This window comes from Salvelinus namaycush, chromosome 19 (genome assembly GCF_016432855.1).
Source record: "Salvelinus namaycush isolate Seneca chromosome 19, SaNama_1.0, whole genome shotgun sequence".
NCBI lineage: Eukaryota > Metazoa > Chordata > Actinopteri > Salmoniformes > Salmonidae > Salvelinus > Salvelinus namaycush.
In genome coordinates this window covers 27,069,573-27,087,203 of record NC_052325.1, presented here as the reverse complement: position 1 = coordinate 27,087,203, position 17,631 = coordinate 27,069,573, and the positions used below count along the sequence as shown (strand labels likewise).

At 43.8% G+C, this 17,631-nt stretch overlaps 1 protein-coding gene across 7 annotated transcripts in view; it reads left to right on the top strand.

Moving 5' to 3' along the window:
* Positions 1 to 17,631, top strand: part of LOC120064265 (protein ITPRID2-like) — a 56,236-nt gene that overhangs the window by 23,754 nt on the left and 14,851 nt on the right. For 4 of the 7 annotated variants that reach the window (XM_039014707.1, XM_039014704.1, XM_039014705.1 and 1 more), the window contains exons 2-9: positions 7,467 to 7,738; positions 8,012 to 8,054; positions 9,958 to 10,007; positions 10,663 to 10,716; positions 13,357 to 13,399; positions 13,556 to 13,654; positions 13,939 to 14,147; positions 16,887 to 17,548. In XM_039014707.1, the coding sequence (XP_038870635.1) occupies positions 7,534 to 7,738; positions 8,012 to 8,054; positions 9,958 to 10,007; positions 10,663 to 10,716; positions 13,357 to 13,399; positions 13,556 to 13,654; positions 13,939 to 14,147; positions 16,887 to 17,548 (1,365 nt within the window). In that variant the 5' untranslated portion in view covers positions 7,467 to 7,533. Of the gene's footprint in view, positions 1 to 6,926; positions 6,950 to 7,466; positions 7,739 to 8,011; positions 8,055 to 9,957; positions 10,008 to 10,662; positions 10,717 to 13,356; positions 13,400 to 13,555; positions 13,655 to 13,938; positions 14,148 to 16,886; positions 17,549 to 17,631 lie in introns of those variants that run through there. The other 3 variants (XM_039014706.1, XM_039014709.1, XM_039014708.1) reach the window with 3 other exon arrangements.

Here is a 17,631-nt window from a genome sequence, read left to right as displayed (position 1 = left end):
GATTTATAATGCTTTTTATGAGTTTTGTTGACTGCACAATTTGGGCGGGTAACTGTATGGCTTGCTTTTGTGGCTGAACGCTGTTTTCAGATTATTGAATATTGTGTTTTGCCGTAAAGATTTTTGAAATCTGACACAGCGGTTGCATTAAGAACAAGTGTATCTTTAATTCTATGTAAAACATGTATCTTTCATCAAAGTTTATGATGAGTATTTCTGTTATTTGACGTGGCTCTCCGGATATTTTGGAGGCATTTCTGAACATGGCGCTAATGTAAACGGAGGTTTTTGGATATCAATATGAACTTAATCGAACAAGACATATCTATTGTGTAATATGAAGTCCTATGAGTGTCATCTGATGAAGATCATCAAAGGTTAGTGATGAATTTATCTCTTTGTGCTATTTGTGACTCCTCTCTTTGGCTGGAAAAATGGCAGAATCTTTCTTTGAGTTGGTGGTGACCTAACATAATCGTTTGTGGTGCTTTTGCTGAAAAGCCTATTTGAAATAGGACACTTTGGTGGGATTAACAACAAGATTACCTTTAAAATGGTATAAAACACATGTATGTTTGAGGAATTTTAATTATGAGATTTCTGTTGTTTGAACTTTCACTGGCTGTTGTCATATCGACCCCGTTACCGGGATTGCAGCCATAAGAATTTAAAGGGGAGATCAAGCTGATCCTAGCTGTTCTGTTTTGCCCTGTTTATCAAACGTGTTGGAAAAACTTGCCAGTAATCAACTGACTGACTTTCTTGATGTCTATAGTATTCTTTCTGGTATGCAATCTGGTTTCTGCTCAGGTTATGGATGTGTCACTGCAACCTTTAAGGTCCTTAATGTCACCATTGCCCTTGATTCTAAACAATGTTGTGCTGCTTTTTTTATTGACTTGGCCAAAGCTTTTGATACGGGAGACCATTCCACTCTTGTGGGTCGGCTAAGGAGTATTGGTGTCTCTGAGGGGTGTATAAAGTCAGAAAATCTGTCTCAGCCGCTGCCTGTCACCAAGTGAGTACCCCAAGGCTCAATCCTAGGCCCCACGCTCTTCTCAATCTACATCAACAACATAGCTCAGGCAGTAGGAGGCTCTCATCCATTTATATGCAGATAATACAGTCTTATACTCAGCTGGCCCCTCCCCGGATTGTATGTTAAATGGTCTACAACAAAGCTTTCTTATTGTACAACAAGCTTTCTCTACCCTTGTTCTGAACACCTTCAAAACAAAGGTCATGTGGTTTGGTAAGAAGAATGCCGCTCTCTCCACAGGTGTGATTACTACCTCCTGAGGGTTTAAAGCTTGAGGTAGTCACCTCATACAAGTACTTGGGAGTACGGCTAGACGGTACACTATCCTGCTCTCAGCACATATCAAAGCTAAGGTTAAATCTAGACTTGGTTTCCTCTATTGTAATCGCTCCTCTTTCACCCCAGCTGCCAAACTAACCCTGATTCAGATTACCATCCTACCCATGCTAGATTACTGAGAAATAATTTATAGATCGGCAGGTAAGGGTGCTCTCAGCGGCTAGATGTTCTTACCATTCGGCCATCAGATTTACCACCAATGCTCCTTTTTGGACACATCACTGCACTCTATACTCCTCTGTAAACTGGTCATCTCTGTATACCTGTCGCAAGACTCACTGGTTGATGCTTATTTATAAAGCCCTCTTAGGGCTTACTCCCCCCTATCTGAGATACCTACTGCAACCCTTATCCTCCACATACAACACCCGTTCTGCCAGTCACATTATGTTAAAGGTCCCCAAAGCACACACCTCCCTTGTCACTCGTCTTTTCAGTTCGCTGCAGCTAGCGATTGGAAAGAGCTGCAACAAACACTCAAACTGGACAGTTTTATCTTAATCTCTTCATTCAAAGACTCAATCATGGACACTTACTGACAGTTTTGGCTGCTTTGCGTGATGTATTGCTGTCTCCACCTTCTTGCTCTTTGTGCTGTTGTCTGTGCCCAATAATGTTTGTACCATGTTTTGTGCTGCTACCATGTTGTGTTGCTATCATGCTCTGTTGTGATGTGTTGCTGCCTTGCTATGTTGTCTTACGTCTCTCTTTATGTAGTCTTGTCTTGATGTGTGTTTTGCCCTATATTTATATATTTTTTAAATCCCAGCCCCCGTCCCCGCAGGAGGCCTTTTGGCTTTTGGTAGGCCGTCATTGTAAATAAGAATTGGTTCTTAACTGACTTGCCTAGTTAAATTTAGGTGAAATAAAAAAATATTGTGCTAGAGGGTGTGTTCTCACCCCTCTCCTGTACTCCCTGTTCACCCACGACTGCGTGGCCATGCACACCTTCAACTCAATCATCAAGTTTGCAGACGACACAACAGTGGTAGGCTTGATTACCAACAACAACGAGACGGCCTACAGGGAGGAGGTGAGGGCCCTCGGAGTGTAGCGTCAGGAAAATAACCTCACACTCAACGTCAACAAAACAAAGGAGATGATCGTGGACTTCAGGAAACAGCAGAGGGAGCACCCCCCTATCCACATCGACAGGACAGTAGTGGAGAAGGTGGAAAGTTTGTTTGAAGTTCCTCGGCGTACACATCACGAACAAACTGAAATGGTCCACCCACACAGACAGTGTGGTGAAGAAGGCGCAACAGCGCCTCTTCAACCTCTGGAGGCTGAAGAAATTTGACTTGTCACTGAAAACACTCAAACATTTTCAGATGCACAACCGAGAACATCCTGTCGGTGTATCACTGCCTGGTACGGCAACTGCTCCGCCCACAACCGTAAGGCTCTCCAGAGGGTAGTGAGGTCTGACAAACGCATCACCGGGGGCAAACTACCTGCCCTCCAGGACACCTACAGCACCCAATGTCACAGGAAGGCCCAAAAGATCATCAAGGACAACAACCACCCGAGCCACTGCCTGTTCACCCCGCTATCATCCAGAAGGCGAGGTCAGTACAGGTGCATCAAAGCTGGGACCGAGAGACTGAAAAACAGCTTCTATCTCAAGGCCATCAGACTGTTAAACAGCCATCACTAACATTGAGTGGCTGCTGCCAACATACTGACTCAAATCTCTAGCCACTTTAATATTAAAAAATTGAATGTAATAAATGTATCACTAGTCAATTTAAAAAAAAAAAAATGCCACTTTATATAATGTTTACATACCCTACATTACTCATCTCATATGTACAGTTGAAGTCGGAAGTTTACATACACCTTAACCAAATACATTTAAACTTAGTTTTTCACAATTCCTGACATTTAATCTTAGTAAAAATTCCCTGTCTTAGGTCAGTTAGGATCACCACTTTATTTTAAGAATGAATTGTCAGAATTATAGTAGACAGTGATTTATTTAAGCTTTAACTTGAGTCAAACGTTTCAGGGAGCCTTCCACAAGCTTCCCACAATAAGTTGGGTGAATTTTGGCCCATTCATCCTGACAGAGCTGGAGTAACTGAGTCAGGTTTATAAGGCCTCCTTGCTCGCACATGCCTTTTCAGTTCTGCCCACACATTTTCTATATGATTGAGTTCAGGGCTTTGTGATGCACTCCAATACCTTGACTTTGATGTTCTTAAGCCAGTTTCCCACAAGTTTGGAAGTATGCTTGGGGTCATTGTCCATTTGGAAGACCCATTTGCGACCATGCTTTAACTTCCTGACTGATGTCTTAAGATGTTGCTTCAATATATCCACACAATTTCCTTTCCTCATGATGCCATCTATTTTGTGATGTGCACCAGTCCCTCCTTCAGCAAAGCACCCCTACAACATGATGCTGCCATCCCCGTGCTTCACGGTTGGGATGGTGTTCTTCGGCTTGCAAGCATCCCCCTTTTCCCTCCAAACATAACGATGGTCATTATGGCCAAACAGTTCTATTTTTGTATCATCAGACCAGAGGACATTTCTCCAAAAAGTATGATCTTTGTCCCCATGTGCAGTTGCAAACCGTAGTCTGGCTTGTTATGGCGGTTTTGGAGCAGTGGCTTCTTCCTTGCTGAGCGGCCTTTCAGGTTATGTCGATATAGGACTCGTTTTTACTGTGGATCTAGATACTTTTGTACCGGTTTCCTCCAGCATCTTCACAAGGTCCTTTGCTGTTGTTCTGGGATTGATTTGTACTTTTCGTACCAAAGTACATTCATCTCTAGGAGACAGAACGTGTCTCCTTCCTGAGCGGTATGACGGCTGCGGGGTCCCATGGTGTTTATACTTGTGTACTATTGTTTGTACAGATGAACGTGGTACCTTCAGGCATTTGGAAATTGCTTCCAAGGATGAACCAGACTTGTGCAGGTCTACATTTTCTTTTCTCTGAGTTCTTGGCTGATTTCATTTGATTTTCCCATGATGTCAAGCAAAGAGGTACTGCGCTTGAAGGTAGTCCTTGAAATACATCCACAGGTACACTTTCAATTGACTCAAATGATGTCAATTAGCCTATCAGAAGCTTCTAAAGCCGTGACATCATTTTCTGGAATTTCCCGAGCTGTTTAACTTCTCTAGGGTATGTGGGACGGTAGCGTGGGACGGTAGCGTCCCACCTACCCAACAGCCAGTGAAATTGCAGGGCGCCAAATTCAAAACAACAAATCTCATAATTAAAATTCCTCAAACATACAAGCATTATACACCATTTTAAAGATAAACCTCTCGTTAATCCAACCAAAGTGTCTGATTTCAAAACGGATTTACGGCGAAAGCACACCTTACGATTATGTTAGGTCAGTACATAGCCACAGAAATACACAGCCATTTTTCCAGCCAAAGAGAAGTAACAAAAAGCAGAAATAGTTAAAATTAATCACTAACCTTTGATGATCTTCATCAGATGACACTCATAGGACTTCATGTTACACAATACATGTATGTTTTGTTCGGTAAAGTTCATATTTATATCCCAAAATCTGAGTTTAGGCGGGACGCTACTGTCTCACTTGGCCAAAAGCCAGAGAAAATGCAGCGCGCCAAATTCTAATTAATTACTATAAAAATCTAACTTTCATTAAATCATAACATGAAAGATACCAAATTAAAGCTACACGTGTTGTGAATCTAGCCAACATGTCAGAATTCAAATAGGCTTTACGGCGAAAGCTGTTATCTGAGCATAGCACCATAGTAAACAAAAGAGAGAACATTTCAACCCTGCAGGCGCGACACAACGCAGAAATAAAAATATAATTCATGCCTTACCTTTGACGAGCTTCTGTTGGAACTCCAATATGTCCCATAAACATCACAAATGTTCCTTTTTGTTCGATTATCTCCGTCGATATATATCCAAAATATCAATTTATTTGGCGCGTTTGATCCAGAAAAACACCGGTTCCAACTTGCGTAACGTGAAGACAAAATATCTCAAAAGTTACCTGTAAATTTTGCCAAAACATTTCAAACTACTTTTGTAATACAACTTTAGGTATTTTTTAAAGTAAATAAGCGATAAAATAGAAGGGTTGATCTGTATTCAATACTGGAAGAAAACAAACTCTAGCTTTCTGGTCTTGCGCCTCTATTAAACAGTACACATGAAGTGACACTTTTTCAAGATGGCCGTACTTCTTCATTACACACAGGAATAACCTCAACCAATTTCTAAAGACTGGTGACATCCAGTGGAAGCGGTAGGAACTGCAAGCAAGTCCCTTAGAAATCTGGATTCCCAATAAACTCATTGAAAACAGGGTGACCTGTTAAAAAAAATAAAAAAAATAAAAATCTGAATGGTTTTACCTCTGGGTTTCGCCTGCTACATAAGTTCTGTTATACTCAGACATGATTCAAACAGTTTTAAAAACCTCAGTGTTTTCTATCCAAATCTACTAATAATATGCATATCTTCTGGGGATGAGTAGCTGGCAGTTTAATTTGGGCATGCTTTTCATCCAAAATTCCGAATGCTGCTCCCTACCCTAGAGAAGTTAAAGGCACAGTCAACTTGGTGTATGTAAACTTCTGACCCACTGGAATTGTGATACAGTGAATTATAAGTGAAACTATAACCAAAACCTATAGTCTGTTTTAACAAGAAATTTGTGGAGTGGTTGAAAAATGAGTTTTAATGACACCAGCCTTAAGTGTATGTAAACTTCCGATTTCAACTGTATTTATATGTACATATTCTTATTCATTCCTTTACACTTGTGTGTATAAGGTAGTTGTGAAATTGTTAGATTACATGTTAGATATTGCTGCACGGTCGGAACTAGAAGCACAAGCATTTCGCTACACTCGCATTCAAATCTGCTAACCATGTGTATGTGACCAATAATATTTGATTTGAAATAAAAAATATTGTGCAAGAGAGGAGAAGGATGGGACTGGATTGTGTTGACACATTCTCAGATACTGTATTTGACATCAGAAAACCCCATGTTTTAAGTTGATCGACACCTGTCATCAAGATGTCTCACTGTACTTCATTGAAAGAGGCAAGCCTATTTGTTGTGTTTTTGTACTGACCCCTTTTTAGATTCCCACACATCTATAGCTAGCCATCACTGCCATTGGTTTGTTTGGAAAGCAGAGTGATCGTCTGTGTTGTTTAGTCACATTCCTTATTTCAGATGATTACTCTGGAAATAGAAGTAACCTAATAATAGCCTCCTTCATTTGTCCATCGGGGTTTGGCTTCTACACTCCAGTGAGAACTCCATCGGTCTATCCATTTATCCCTCCCTTCAGAAAAGAGCTGATCCACAACAGGAAACAACTCTTAATCTTTTAACTAAACAGACATTTCCTGCTCCAGTTGTTGTCAGTTGGACTTCTAGCTCTCATTAGCTCCTCTGTACTCATCCATTCTTACTGCCTGCCCTCTGTCCCATATCTCTGCCTGGCTGGGAAGGCACTACTTTTAAGTGACATTTCAGACTGCTTTGGAAGTATTCTTAGGATTCTTAGGATACTAGTTCTGGAGGGAGGAGGAATCCCCACCAGGTATTATTAGTGCCTCGTTTCATGCGGATTGTTTTGTTGTCTTGCTTCTTGCAGAGGTTATCACATTTATAAATTTGGTGTTCTGCTCTTAATTCGTTTAGCCATCGAAGTTATAGAAAGAAACATTGTGTAGTCGTGTTTATCATTGTTTATATAATAACTTATTTTACTAAGTCAATTTTGTTATTGGATTATTGGACATTTGCTTGTTTCCAGCTCAATGTTACTGTCATTCCATGCTGTGGCTTTTTTGTTAGCATACATGGTTATCATGCAGTTTGATGGTCTATTACAGGCCTTGCCAGGTTTGCAGAGCTTTCCTTCTAGAATGAAATGGTGTGTCCTTGGCGTGACTGTGCCCGTGTGTGTGTGTGTCCCCTCCCAGTGTGGTGTAATGTAACCTAGCATATTTAGAGAGCCGTACTAAACTCTGTAATAAACTAGTCATAAATTACTAAAGAGGAGGCTTGGCTTCCATTTAGTCTCATGACACCCACCTCCCTCCTCTCTACTGCAGGTGACTTGCCCCTCACTGTAGCAACCCAGCCTGTGGAGAAGAGGACGCGTGGATCCAGGAGAGGACCATGGAGCAGTATGAGACTTCTGCGAGCCCCAGCAGAGATCACCCATGGAAGGCAGCAACCATGAAGAGGAGGGCCTGGGCCCAGAGCAGAGACTCCTGGCAGGGCCCCTCTGAGAGTCAGGACACCCAGGATCAGGAGGGTTGCAGCGAGGAGATGGTGTCCCCGGAGCCCACCATGGAGACGACGGCCCCGGCCGAGGAGCCAGGTACGTTGGGAAGAGCTACAGAGGGAGCAGCAGACTAATTCTGGTTTGGGTTTTTGACGGCTTGATATATAGCTGCATGGAAGTCATGATTAAACATTAAACCCTACTTTAAGGTTGTATTGCTCTATTAGTAACTAGCTCAAAAAGGAATGAAATCCTCCAACAGCAAACTGTTTATTTAGATGTTTGAATCCAGTTATGGTTATGGACATTGTAGAATAGTTCCAGGCTGTATGATGTTATATAGGAATTGTACATGTTTTCTTCTCTCAGGGCGCTTCCCTAACAAGATTGCAAGCTGGCTCAAGGACTGCAGGTATAGTGATGTTGTGTTATAATGAAACCTCTACATTGACATGTAAATTGACATTAGGGCACACATTGGACAACGTTGTAAAACGTTGTTCAACAGAAAGCGAAAATTTGTGTTTCTTATTGGACCAGTCAGGGTAGCCCCTCTTTGTTTCAATTGGTTTTCTTCAGTTTGATGTCTAATGAACACAGAAGACAGGGCCCTGGTAAAGCCCTTAATAATGACAGAGAAAGAGCAGCATAGCAACCATGTATTGTGTTTCCTTGTATCTGGAAGCTGTTGTGGTCCAGCTCTCTCCTTGTCAGACGTTATATTTGCTTTGTGAAGGCCGTGCGCTTTATGCTGCTATCTATGCCTTTGGGAAGTTTTTCCGTTAGCCCAGGGCCTATGTTATCAGCAACTGGTCTGGTCTTGCTGTACTGCCTCAAGTTGATTCAACAAACATTACCATGGATCTTAGAATCTGTTTGAGTCAAATTCTAGATGGTAAAAAATCCCCCCAAAAACCGATGTGAGCAAGACGGAGTGATGAAGAGAAAGAGCAAACAGAAAGTCACATGATGTTGATCATGAGCGTTTACACAATGTCAATGTCTCTTTATGAAATGTTCATGTCATATGACTGGCGCTGGTATAGGCCTACAGACAGCTGTTTCATGCTGTTAACATAGATGTTACTAGTGCCGGGGAGATGCCAGCATCGTGATACTCATCAGTATCGTGGCAATTAAACAAAACATTTCTTTAAGAAAACAGACCTAATGTTAGAAACAACATGTTGTCACCGAGTCACATTTATTTATAGATATAGAACACCATTTTTTACATACAGCAGGTTTTTAAAGGACTAAATAGTTAGCTCTGCTTCGTGTTTTTGTTTTTGCCATGGAAAAAATATTGCGATGCTGGTATTGTCCTAGATGTTACATGAGCAGAAAGCATATCAACTTGACTTGGTCTGACTCAGTCAGTATTGAAGTATAGTTGCATCAGAGTACAGTAGGACATCAGAAAGCCTATAGACCTGATTAGGTCTGGGACAGTGACCATATGAAGTTGTTTGATCTGTTGACCAAGAGGTGAGCTAGGAGCGTCACGGCGCGGTGTTAGGGATGTTGTGCCACGTTGCTATTTTTAGCCCTTAGACTAGAGCCTTGTGTTTGACTTGCTGTTTTTTCTCACAATGCTCAGCCAGACTTGACTTAGTTTCATCCAGGCCTTCCTGTACACTAACAGTGGAGACTGGAGGCTCTGTTACTGTTCTGTGACTGGGAACATGACAGTCACTGTCTAGTACTACTGTATCTGTGGATGTAGGACTACTGTATCTGTGGATGTATAGTATATTGATCATGCGTATATGGTTAGTTGACTAATAATAATAAGAAACAGTTGTATTGTTTGTATATGTCTCTGTGTTGTAGACACTGGTGTCTAACAGTGTGTGTCTCTGTGTTGTAGACACTGGTGTCTCTAACAGTGTGTGTCTCTGTGTTGTAGACACTGGTGTCTCTAACAGTGTGTGTCTCTGTGTTGTAGACACTGGTGTCTAACAGTGTGTGTCTCTGTGTTGTAGACACTGGTGTCTAACAGTGTGTGTCTCTGTGTTGTAGACACTGGTGTCTAACAGTGTGTGTCTCTGTGTTGTAGACACTGGTGTCTAACAGTGTGTGTCTCTGTGTTGTAGACACTGGTGTCTAACAGTGTGTGTCTCTGTGTTGTAGACACTGGTGTCTAACAGTGTGTGTCTCTGTGTTGTAGACACTGGTGTCTAACAGTGTGTGTCTCTGTGTTGTAGACACTGGTGTCTAACAGTGTGTGTCTCTGTGTTGTAGACACTGGTGTCTAACAGTGTGTGTCTCTGTGTTGTAGACACTGGTGTCTAACAGTGTGTGTCTCTTCACAGGACTCCTCTTGGGGCGTCTCTGGATGAGCAGAGCAGCACTCAGTCCAAGGGTGAATTTCCCTCTTCTCCTACAACACCAGTCATATGCTATACAGCTGTAACTCTCCAATGGAAAAAGAGAATGTGTGTTAGTATATCTGTGCAGATGGTGTGTGTGGGTCAAGGGGGTGTTTGTGGAGTATTCTGCAACTCACTTTCTCACCACACCTTGCAGCCCTAGTGAACTTTGGAGTGTTCTGTAACCAGCTGCTTTACACATCCACCCACACACCAGTTACCAGTTGGTAGCTTTCTCAAACTCTGTCGCTCAGGTCATCTTATTGTCCTTCTAAATCGAAGTAAGAAACAGAGCCAGGCACGATGTGAGTGTCCTGAACTGAAAGGAATACCATTTGGATTCCCTGCATTTGCTTTAAAGTCTTCTGGGCAATGTGAACCTACATGTGCAGCTGGTGCTATCTACAGTAGGTAACACTTACCAACCAGCCACGGTAAATATTTCTCCTAACCAAGCGTAAATATTTGTCGTGGTTTGAAGTGTCTGTCTGTAGTAGGCTACTCTGTTTAAAATGCCTTCAGTTAACCATGTCCGTTGTGTTTTACAGGCACGTGCAGACGTTTTTATGTGAATGGTTATTTAGTCTATTGTAGGGTATAAGTGCTGTTTGAGGGCTTAATGAAAGATCTTCTATCACTACTTCACAGGAGTGATGAAGAATGGATGCAGCTTTGAAGACGACTTGTTTCTGGGAGCTGAGGGTGGGTGACGTGTCTCTCTCTGTGTCTCTCTCTGTGTCTCTCTCTGTGTCTCTCTCTGTGTCTCTCTCTGTGTCTCTCTCTGTGTCTCTCTCTGTGTCTCTCTCTGTGTCTCTCTCTGTGTCTCTCTCTGTGTCTCTCTCTGTGTCTCTCTCTGTGTCTCTCTCTGTGTCTCTCTCTGTGCTTGTGTCTCTCTGTCACTAGAGCAATATGACCTAGGATCACACTACTGCTACGGCAGTTTTACGATGCTTATGAGCTGTTTTGAGAGAGACTAGATCTGAATCCCAAATGGCACCCTGATCCCTATATATTATAGTGCACTTCTGGCTGGATCCTGGTCAAAAGTAGTGCTCTTAATAGGCAATAGGGTGCCATTTTGAGACACGGCCTAGAAATCTGTGTCCTAACAATTTTGAGCTGGAAGCTTCTTGTTGTTGAAGTGATTTGCCTCTAGTTTTTACTAAAGCTGCAATAGGACCTTGGGAGTACTCCCTGCTGTTACTGCTCTTCATGAGCGGACGTGCACATGAGGACTCAAGGACACACACCTAGCTTTCCCAGTCAAAAGGAAAGGAGAGCAGAGCAGTGTGTGTGTGTGATCAGATAGCATATCTAGCTCTCATTTCACCCTCTGGGTGACCTGCCTGTTGGTGGAGGAGTAGAGGAGGATAAATAATGAAAGAGTGGATCTATCTCAGTTTAAACTGTCTCCTCGGATCTAAATAGGAACATACATGAGCTTTTATGTCCTCTGGCCCTGCTATACAGCTATTTTCTACTCCCCCATGATAACTATCTGGTCTGTCCCTCAACACTTCCCTCTTCTCAAGTCACATAGTTGTAGGCTTACCGTGTTTAGAGCAATGTCCTGTTGTGTCACTTGCAGACCTGGGTTCAAATTGTATTTGATATCTTTCATAATTTTAGCGTTTGCTTTAGGCGCCTGGAGTGCCAGATGAGTTTGTGCTTTTGCTACAATTCCATTAGTTCCATTGCGCCAGGCGAGCTCAATCAAGCCAGCTAATGTATTTTGAAATGATTTCAGTAGTAGTATTTGAGCCCAGGTGTGGTCATTTGCACCACGTTGTTCATAGGACGTTTTTTTGTGTTCGTCCCTTTGAAGAGAGGATAGTTATACTTGCTAAATAGATTATTTGATTCATACAATCAGACCTGTATTGAATGGCGTCGAGGCTCATAGTTGGTAGAGCAAGCCTAGGACTGTCAAAGCTGTGGATGAATGTCTCATTCTTCCATTGAAACAGCTGTAGTGATGTATGCTCCCTAATTTGCTTCCGTTTGTTGTTCGTCTCTGAGAGATGGGGTCAGTCAGATTTTGTACTTGCCCGCATGGTTGCACTCCACACATTACTAATGTGTTTGTGCAGTCCAGAGACGGTGGGAGGGTAGTTAGTGTGTCGTGCTGGGGTTGGCTACTGTTATGGTCTGCTCTGACCTGCTTAGTCTCAGGTTGTGGCCCAAATGGCACCCTATTCCCTATATAGGGCTCTGGTCAAAAGTAGTGCTCTAAATAGGGAATAGGGTGCCATTTGGGACATACAAATACAGTGAAGCAAAAGAAAGGGACCTAGTCATACTTGAGATCCGTCTTCCATTGTGCCCATGTCATGCTACAAGTCTCAACAGGCACCTGTATGAGGGCCCTTCTTCCTTCTGGCTCCAATCCACTCCATCAGCGAGTAGCAACAACTTACTGTTAACAGGCTAACACGCACAACAATAGTCATTCAATGGAAAAGCATGCTTTGATGATAATCGAGCTCTTTGAGGCTGAAGAACCAGTTAGGCTGATTTGAGTTTGTTCAGTTTCAGGCAACTGACAGACAACGTGTACTCTCCTGTCTCTGTCTTCACCAGACCTGGGCTCAAGTACTATTAGAAATCTTTTAAATACTTTGTGTTTGTTCTAGCCTGCCTGGAGTGCCAGATGGGCGGGGTTTACAGTTGTGGGGACGATTCTATTGGTCCATCAAGCCAAGCAAACTCAACCATGCACAGATAAAGTATTTGAAATGATTTAGAATAGTGTTTGAACCCAGCTCTGGTCTCCACACTAAGGCTTCTGGGGATTGCCCACAGTCCTCAGTTTGCATTCTTTATGTCACTAAGACAACCTGGAAGAGGCCTTCCGACTGAGAGCAGGATTTCTCCTGACAGATGAGGCCATACTTCAGGAGCACTTTCTCTCTGTCTCTACTGTACTCAAGCCATAATTCTGTCATTATGTTCCTTGCTGTCTCAGAGCTGAGGATTTCATTATTTTCTGGGGATTCTCATTTTGACTCTGGCCTCTTTCCCTTATGTCATATGTGGAAGAGACGGCATGTTAGATGTGGTTTCTTGTAAAAAAATATATATATATTTTTACAAAGGTAGACATTTGTTGTTGCTTTTATATCAATTTTTTTAACAGTGTATAACGTTAGATTTCGACAGATGGACTTTGAAGAGAAATGCCGGAATCAGCAATTACTGTATATAGTCAGTTGACCACGGCACACAGCAGCATACAAAGCTCCTGTATTCAACTCTATCTTCCTCTCTCTCCCTCCTTCCCCCACTCTCTCTTCCCCCTCTTTCCTTCTCCCTCCCCTCTCTTTCTCTTTAACCTCCCTGCAGCCAACCACCTTCAGCCCAACAGTGCCAAAGCAGAGACACCCTGGTAAGTGAGACTGTGAGACCCCCCTTTATGCTATTGGCCACTCCTCACCCACCCCCTCCTCAGTTCTCACCCCCGTCAGTTCAGTCTTCTGCAGTAGTCTTAGTGGCTGTGGTGTGACTCGTGTACTGATCACTGCATGCCCACTCTGCTCTTCAGCTATGGAATGCCTGCGAAGGACAAGAGGAGCCAGTTCCGGCAGAAAGGCAGGAGTATGAACTCAACAGGATCAGGGAAGAGCAGCACCACTGTGTCCAGGTGAGCAGACAAGTAGACAGTCCCTGAGCCAAGAGCTGTGGTTTGGGGATGACAATCCCTGTAACTGGGACATTTCAGGTCAGGTCCCAAGAAAAACCAAAAAGCAGACATAATAGATCAAGTTTAATACAATATTGGGTCTGACGTTAGCCAGAGGTACTCTGTTAAAGCTCAGGTTTTTCATTTGACTTAACCTCACTAGCTGCATCATTTGCTGTAGAGTGCCGTTATATATGCTTTCATACTTGGAGTCCTGTAATACATGGTTTGTGTGTTCTGTCCAGTGTGTCTGAGTTGTTGGACCTCTATGAAGAGGATCCAGAAGAGATCCTATATAACCTGGGGTTTGGCCGGGAGGAGCCGGACATCGCCTCTAAGATCCCCCCGCGCTTCTTCAACGCCTCCTCCGGAGCTAAGGGCATCGACATCAAGGTCTATCTGGGAGCACAGCTGCAACGCATGGAGATGGAGAACCCCAACTATGCCCTGACAAGTACCAGCTTTAACTTGCTTTTTTCTCATACGCTTTGTGCGTCTTTAGCTTTACCTCGCTTTGTGTCTCTTCCTCGCTGTCTGTCTGTTTCTTTAGCTTTACCTCGCTTTGTGTCTCTTCCTCGCTGTCTGTCTGTTTCTTTAGCTTTACCTCGCTTTGTGTCTCTTCCCCTCGCTGTCTTTCTGTTTCTTTAGCTTTCTGTCTCTATTTTCCCTTCCCCTCATTCTTCGAGCTGTGAAAACACTGTTCATATTGCTGTTCACTGCTATAAAATGGTCCAGACAGACAACAATGTACAACCTACGTACATGCAGACAAACGGGTTGTGATGAAGGAATATGGATAGAGTGTCAGCTGGAGTGCGGAGCAGCGGGGTGATGGTACGGTGGGGATGGTGGTAGTGTTTGGGTGGGTTATGGTTGGAATGAATTGTTGGGATGTGGTAGTGATGGTATTATATCAATGGATGATATATCAATACTTTGACTCCAAGTATCGATTTGTAATTTATTTATTTTTAAATTCTAAGTAGCATTAGCTAGAGCTAGTTGGCAGTACCTGCGCCAGAATATTTCTCCCTGCAGCTTGTTCTTCATTTCTATTTAAATAGTGAGCCAAGATGTTTTCAGCACTTATTTCCATGACTGATCAAAACTCATTTTTTCAATTTCTCAGACATATAGTGAGCAATATGTTTGGAACATCAAATCACCATAAAATCGTAGTATCAAATCGCAATACATATTGAATGGAGAAAAGCAACACATTATATCAGCACCTAAGTATGGTGATAATATGGTATGGTGAGGTCCCTGGTAATTCCCAGCCCTAGTTACATGTAGGGGTAGTCTGGTATCTTTGTAGGTGGTGTAATAATCAATGGCACACCATCAGTCAATGGGTTCCGTTCCCACCAAGCCATTGCATTGTGGGTAGGTTTCTTGTTCTTCTCTTCCTCTTGGCAGATTTAGCTTCTGTCTGCCAAACAAGAGCATGTAGATCTGGGGGCCTGGGCTGGAAGCTGGGATGGTGAAAGTGAGGGCCCATTCCAGTGCAGCTGGGTGAACAGAGCCGCAGCACAAGGAAGCTTTGTCTTCTATTGGGCAAACAATGTGGTGACCAGAGCAGCAGAGAGAGAGACAGAGTCTACCTCCCAAATGGCTCCCTATATAGTGCACTACTTTTGACCAGAGCCCTCCCTATGGGCCCTGGTCAAAAGTGGTGCACTATATAGGGTGCCATTTAGGACACCCCCAAAAAGAGATGGAGTGGAGGACCTGATTCTTCTCTGTACTCTGCTCACATCGGGCCTCACACACATTGGTCCTGGGTCTGTTCACTCTGCCAGAGCACACAGCACTATGCACCGGCCGTTTTACTCTTTATAGACCCATATTAGCATAACTCCTGCTGTCGGAGACCGAGCTGTGTGAGATCTGAGTTGGGGACAAAGCAGCCACTCTGCATCCTGGCTGGCCAGCCAGAGAGGAACAGGAAGGGGACAGAGAGAGAGTGGCCTCAGCCCTGTAACAGCACTCTCTTGTTGTTTTTAAACTGCTGGACCGAGGCCCAGTAAGCGCTGTTGTAGTAGCTCTCGAGTCAGTTTCATCTTCATCTGGTCTAGATTAGATGTTAAAAGGGGGGATGAGTATCTGTCTTTTCAATCCCTTTTGAAGTTTCACCCCTCCGTTAAGTTAATGTGAGGAGTTTTTGTCGTCTACCTATTGAGTTGTTGTTGTGCTGCAGCAGCCCCACTAACTGGATGACAGGCTGTTTCTGTTTCAGAACAGTGGACTGACTTGACTTACAGCACACTGAGCACAGGCAGCTCTGCAGGGATTTAGGAGTCACAACTTCCAAGGGTTCTAGGGATCATAGATCAGTGAGCGTCCTCAGAAGGTTTAGACTCTGGAATGTAGAATTCTCATGCTGCTGTCTGTCTCAGGGATGTTCCAACATGTACTGCAGTTAGCAGCTCAAAGTCCTGGAACAGCCCTCTTCTCTTCAATGTCATGTTGATTTTTCTTATGTAAGTCCTGTTTTCTCTCCCTGAGAACGTCCCTGGGATTCTGGCTGTGAGCAGCTAAAAGGGATGGTGCTCTCATCATAAATATAAAGGCCTTGTGAAATTTCACTTCCTACTTCTGTTTTCTTCTGTGGTCTTATTCTGTGGAGTCAGCTGTGGTCAGGGATCAGGAAGAGACTGTGTTCTGGGCTCAGAGAGATAATGGCCAGAGGATGTATTTGTTACTTACTTGCAGAAGTATATTAGTCGCTTACATGCATGTGGTGGGGATAGATATCATGGTGACTGGCGTACTTAGTCACTCGCACTGTTGCGTTATCATGTCATTTATGACACACTGTTAATGTGGGGAGGTTTATTCTCTTCGATGTCATTGCGATGATGGTTCAAGGGAGTTATGGTTGCCCTGTGACAGGCTATGCCTATCTGTGCCCACGGGGCTGGTATTAACGTCAGGATGCAGCTTTGTCTTTCATCATCCTCCAAACTAACTACACCCATGATGAGGGCTGAATCTGCTGCTATAAGAGGACATATTCCCAGGCGTTCTGGGGACTAGCTAGCTTGAGCCTTTGGTCAAAAGACTCAGCAGGCCATTGTTTCTATTAGTTTCCTCTCTTTATCAAGTTAATCAAGTCTTATTCTTTCCCCAAAGCTTGTATTTTAATTCTAGTTTCCACTCTTTCTTCCCCCCCCCCCCCCCCCCCCAAAAGGTCGTTTCCGTCAGATCGAGGTCCTGACCACGGTGGCCAACGAGTTCTTCCATCTCTACTCCCAGGTCTCCGGCCAGACTGTCCAGAAGATCTGCAGCCTAGATGGGGAACCGCTCACCATCGTCCCTCCTTCTCCTCTGAGGAGGAACAACTTAGCCCTGAATGCAGCCAAGATCCTGAAGAAGACAATCACTAAACACAACCTGCTGGGTGGGTTGGGGGAGGGGGGGGCTCCTACCATCACAGCCCTGTCTACTACAGAGAAACTGGCAGACCATGTGAGTCCAGGTACAGGGGACAGTGCCGTCACAACTGACTCCGACCATAAGGGTGAGCTCAAGCAGAAGGCCTTTAGGAAGAAGGACTCTCCATCTCTGGCCACGGTGACTGAGGAGAGCCACTCTGGAGGCAGCACTGAGGCCACCCTAAGTGTCAATGGAGACCACCCTGGAGTGAACGGAGATGGCCAGGCATTGACCCAGGAGGGTGACCTGAGCCTGTCCAACGAGGCCGACTTGGAGAAAGAGCACCAAGACATTCAACTGAAGGGCCAGCAAACAATCACATCAACCCCAGATAAAGAACCTAACTACAGCCTGCTGCCCAACCCTCACATCGCCCACCTCCGCACACAGACCAAGGACTCCTTTGAGATGGAAGAGGTAGGGCTATACTCACACACACAAGGTTTGAAGCAGGGTTCAATTCTTGGCTTAGTTGTACTGTTCTCCTGCCTTTCCAGTTC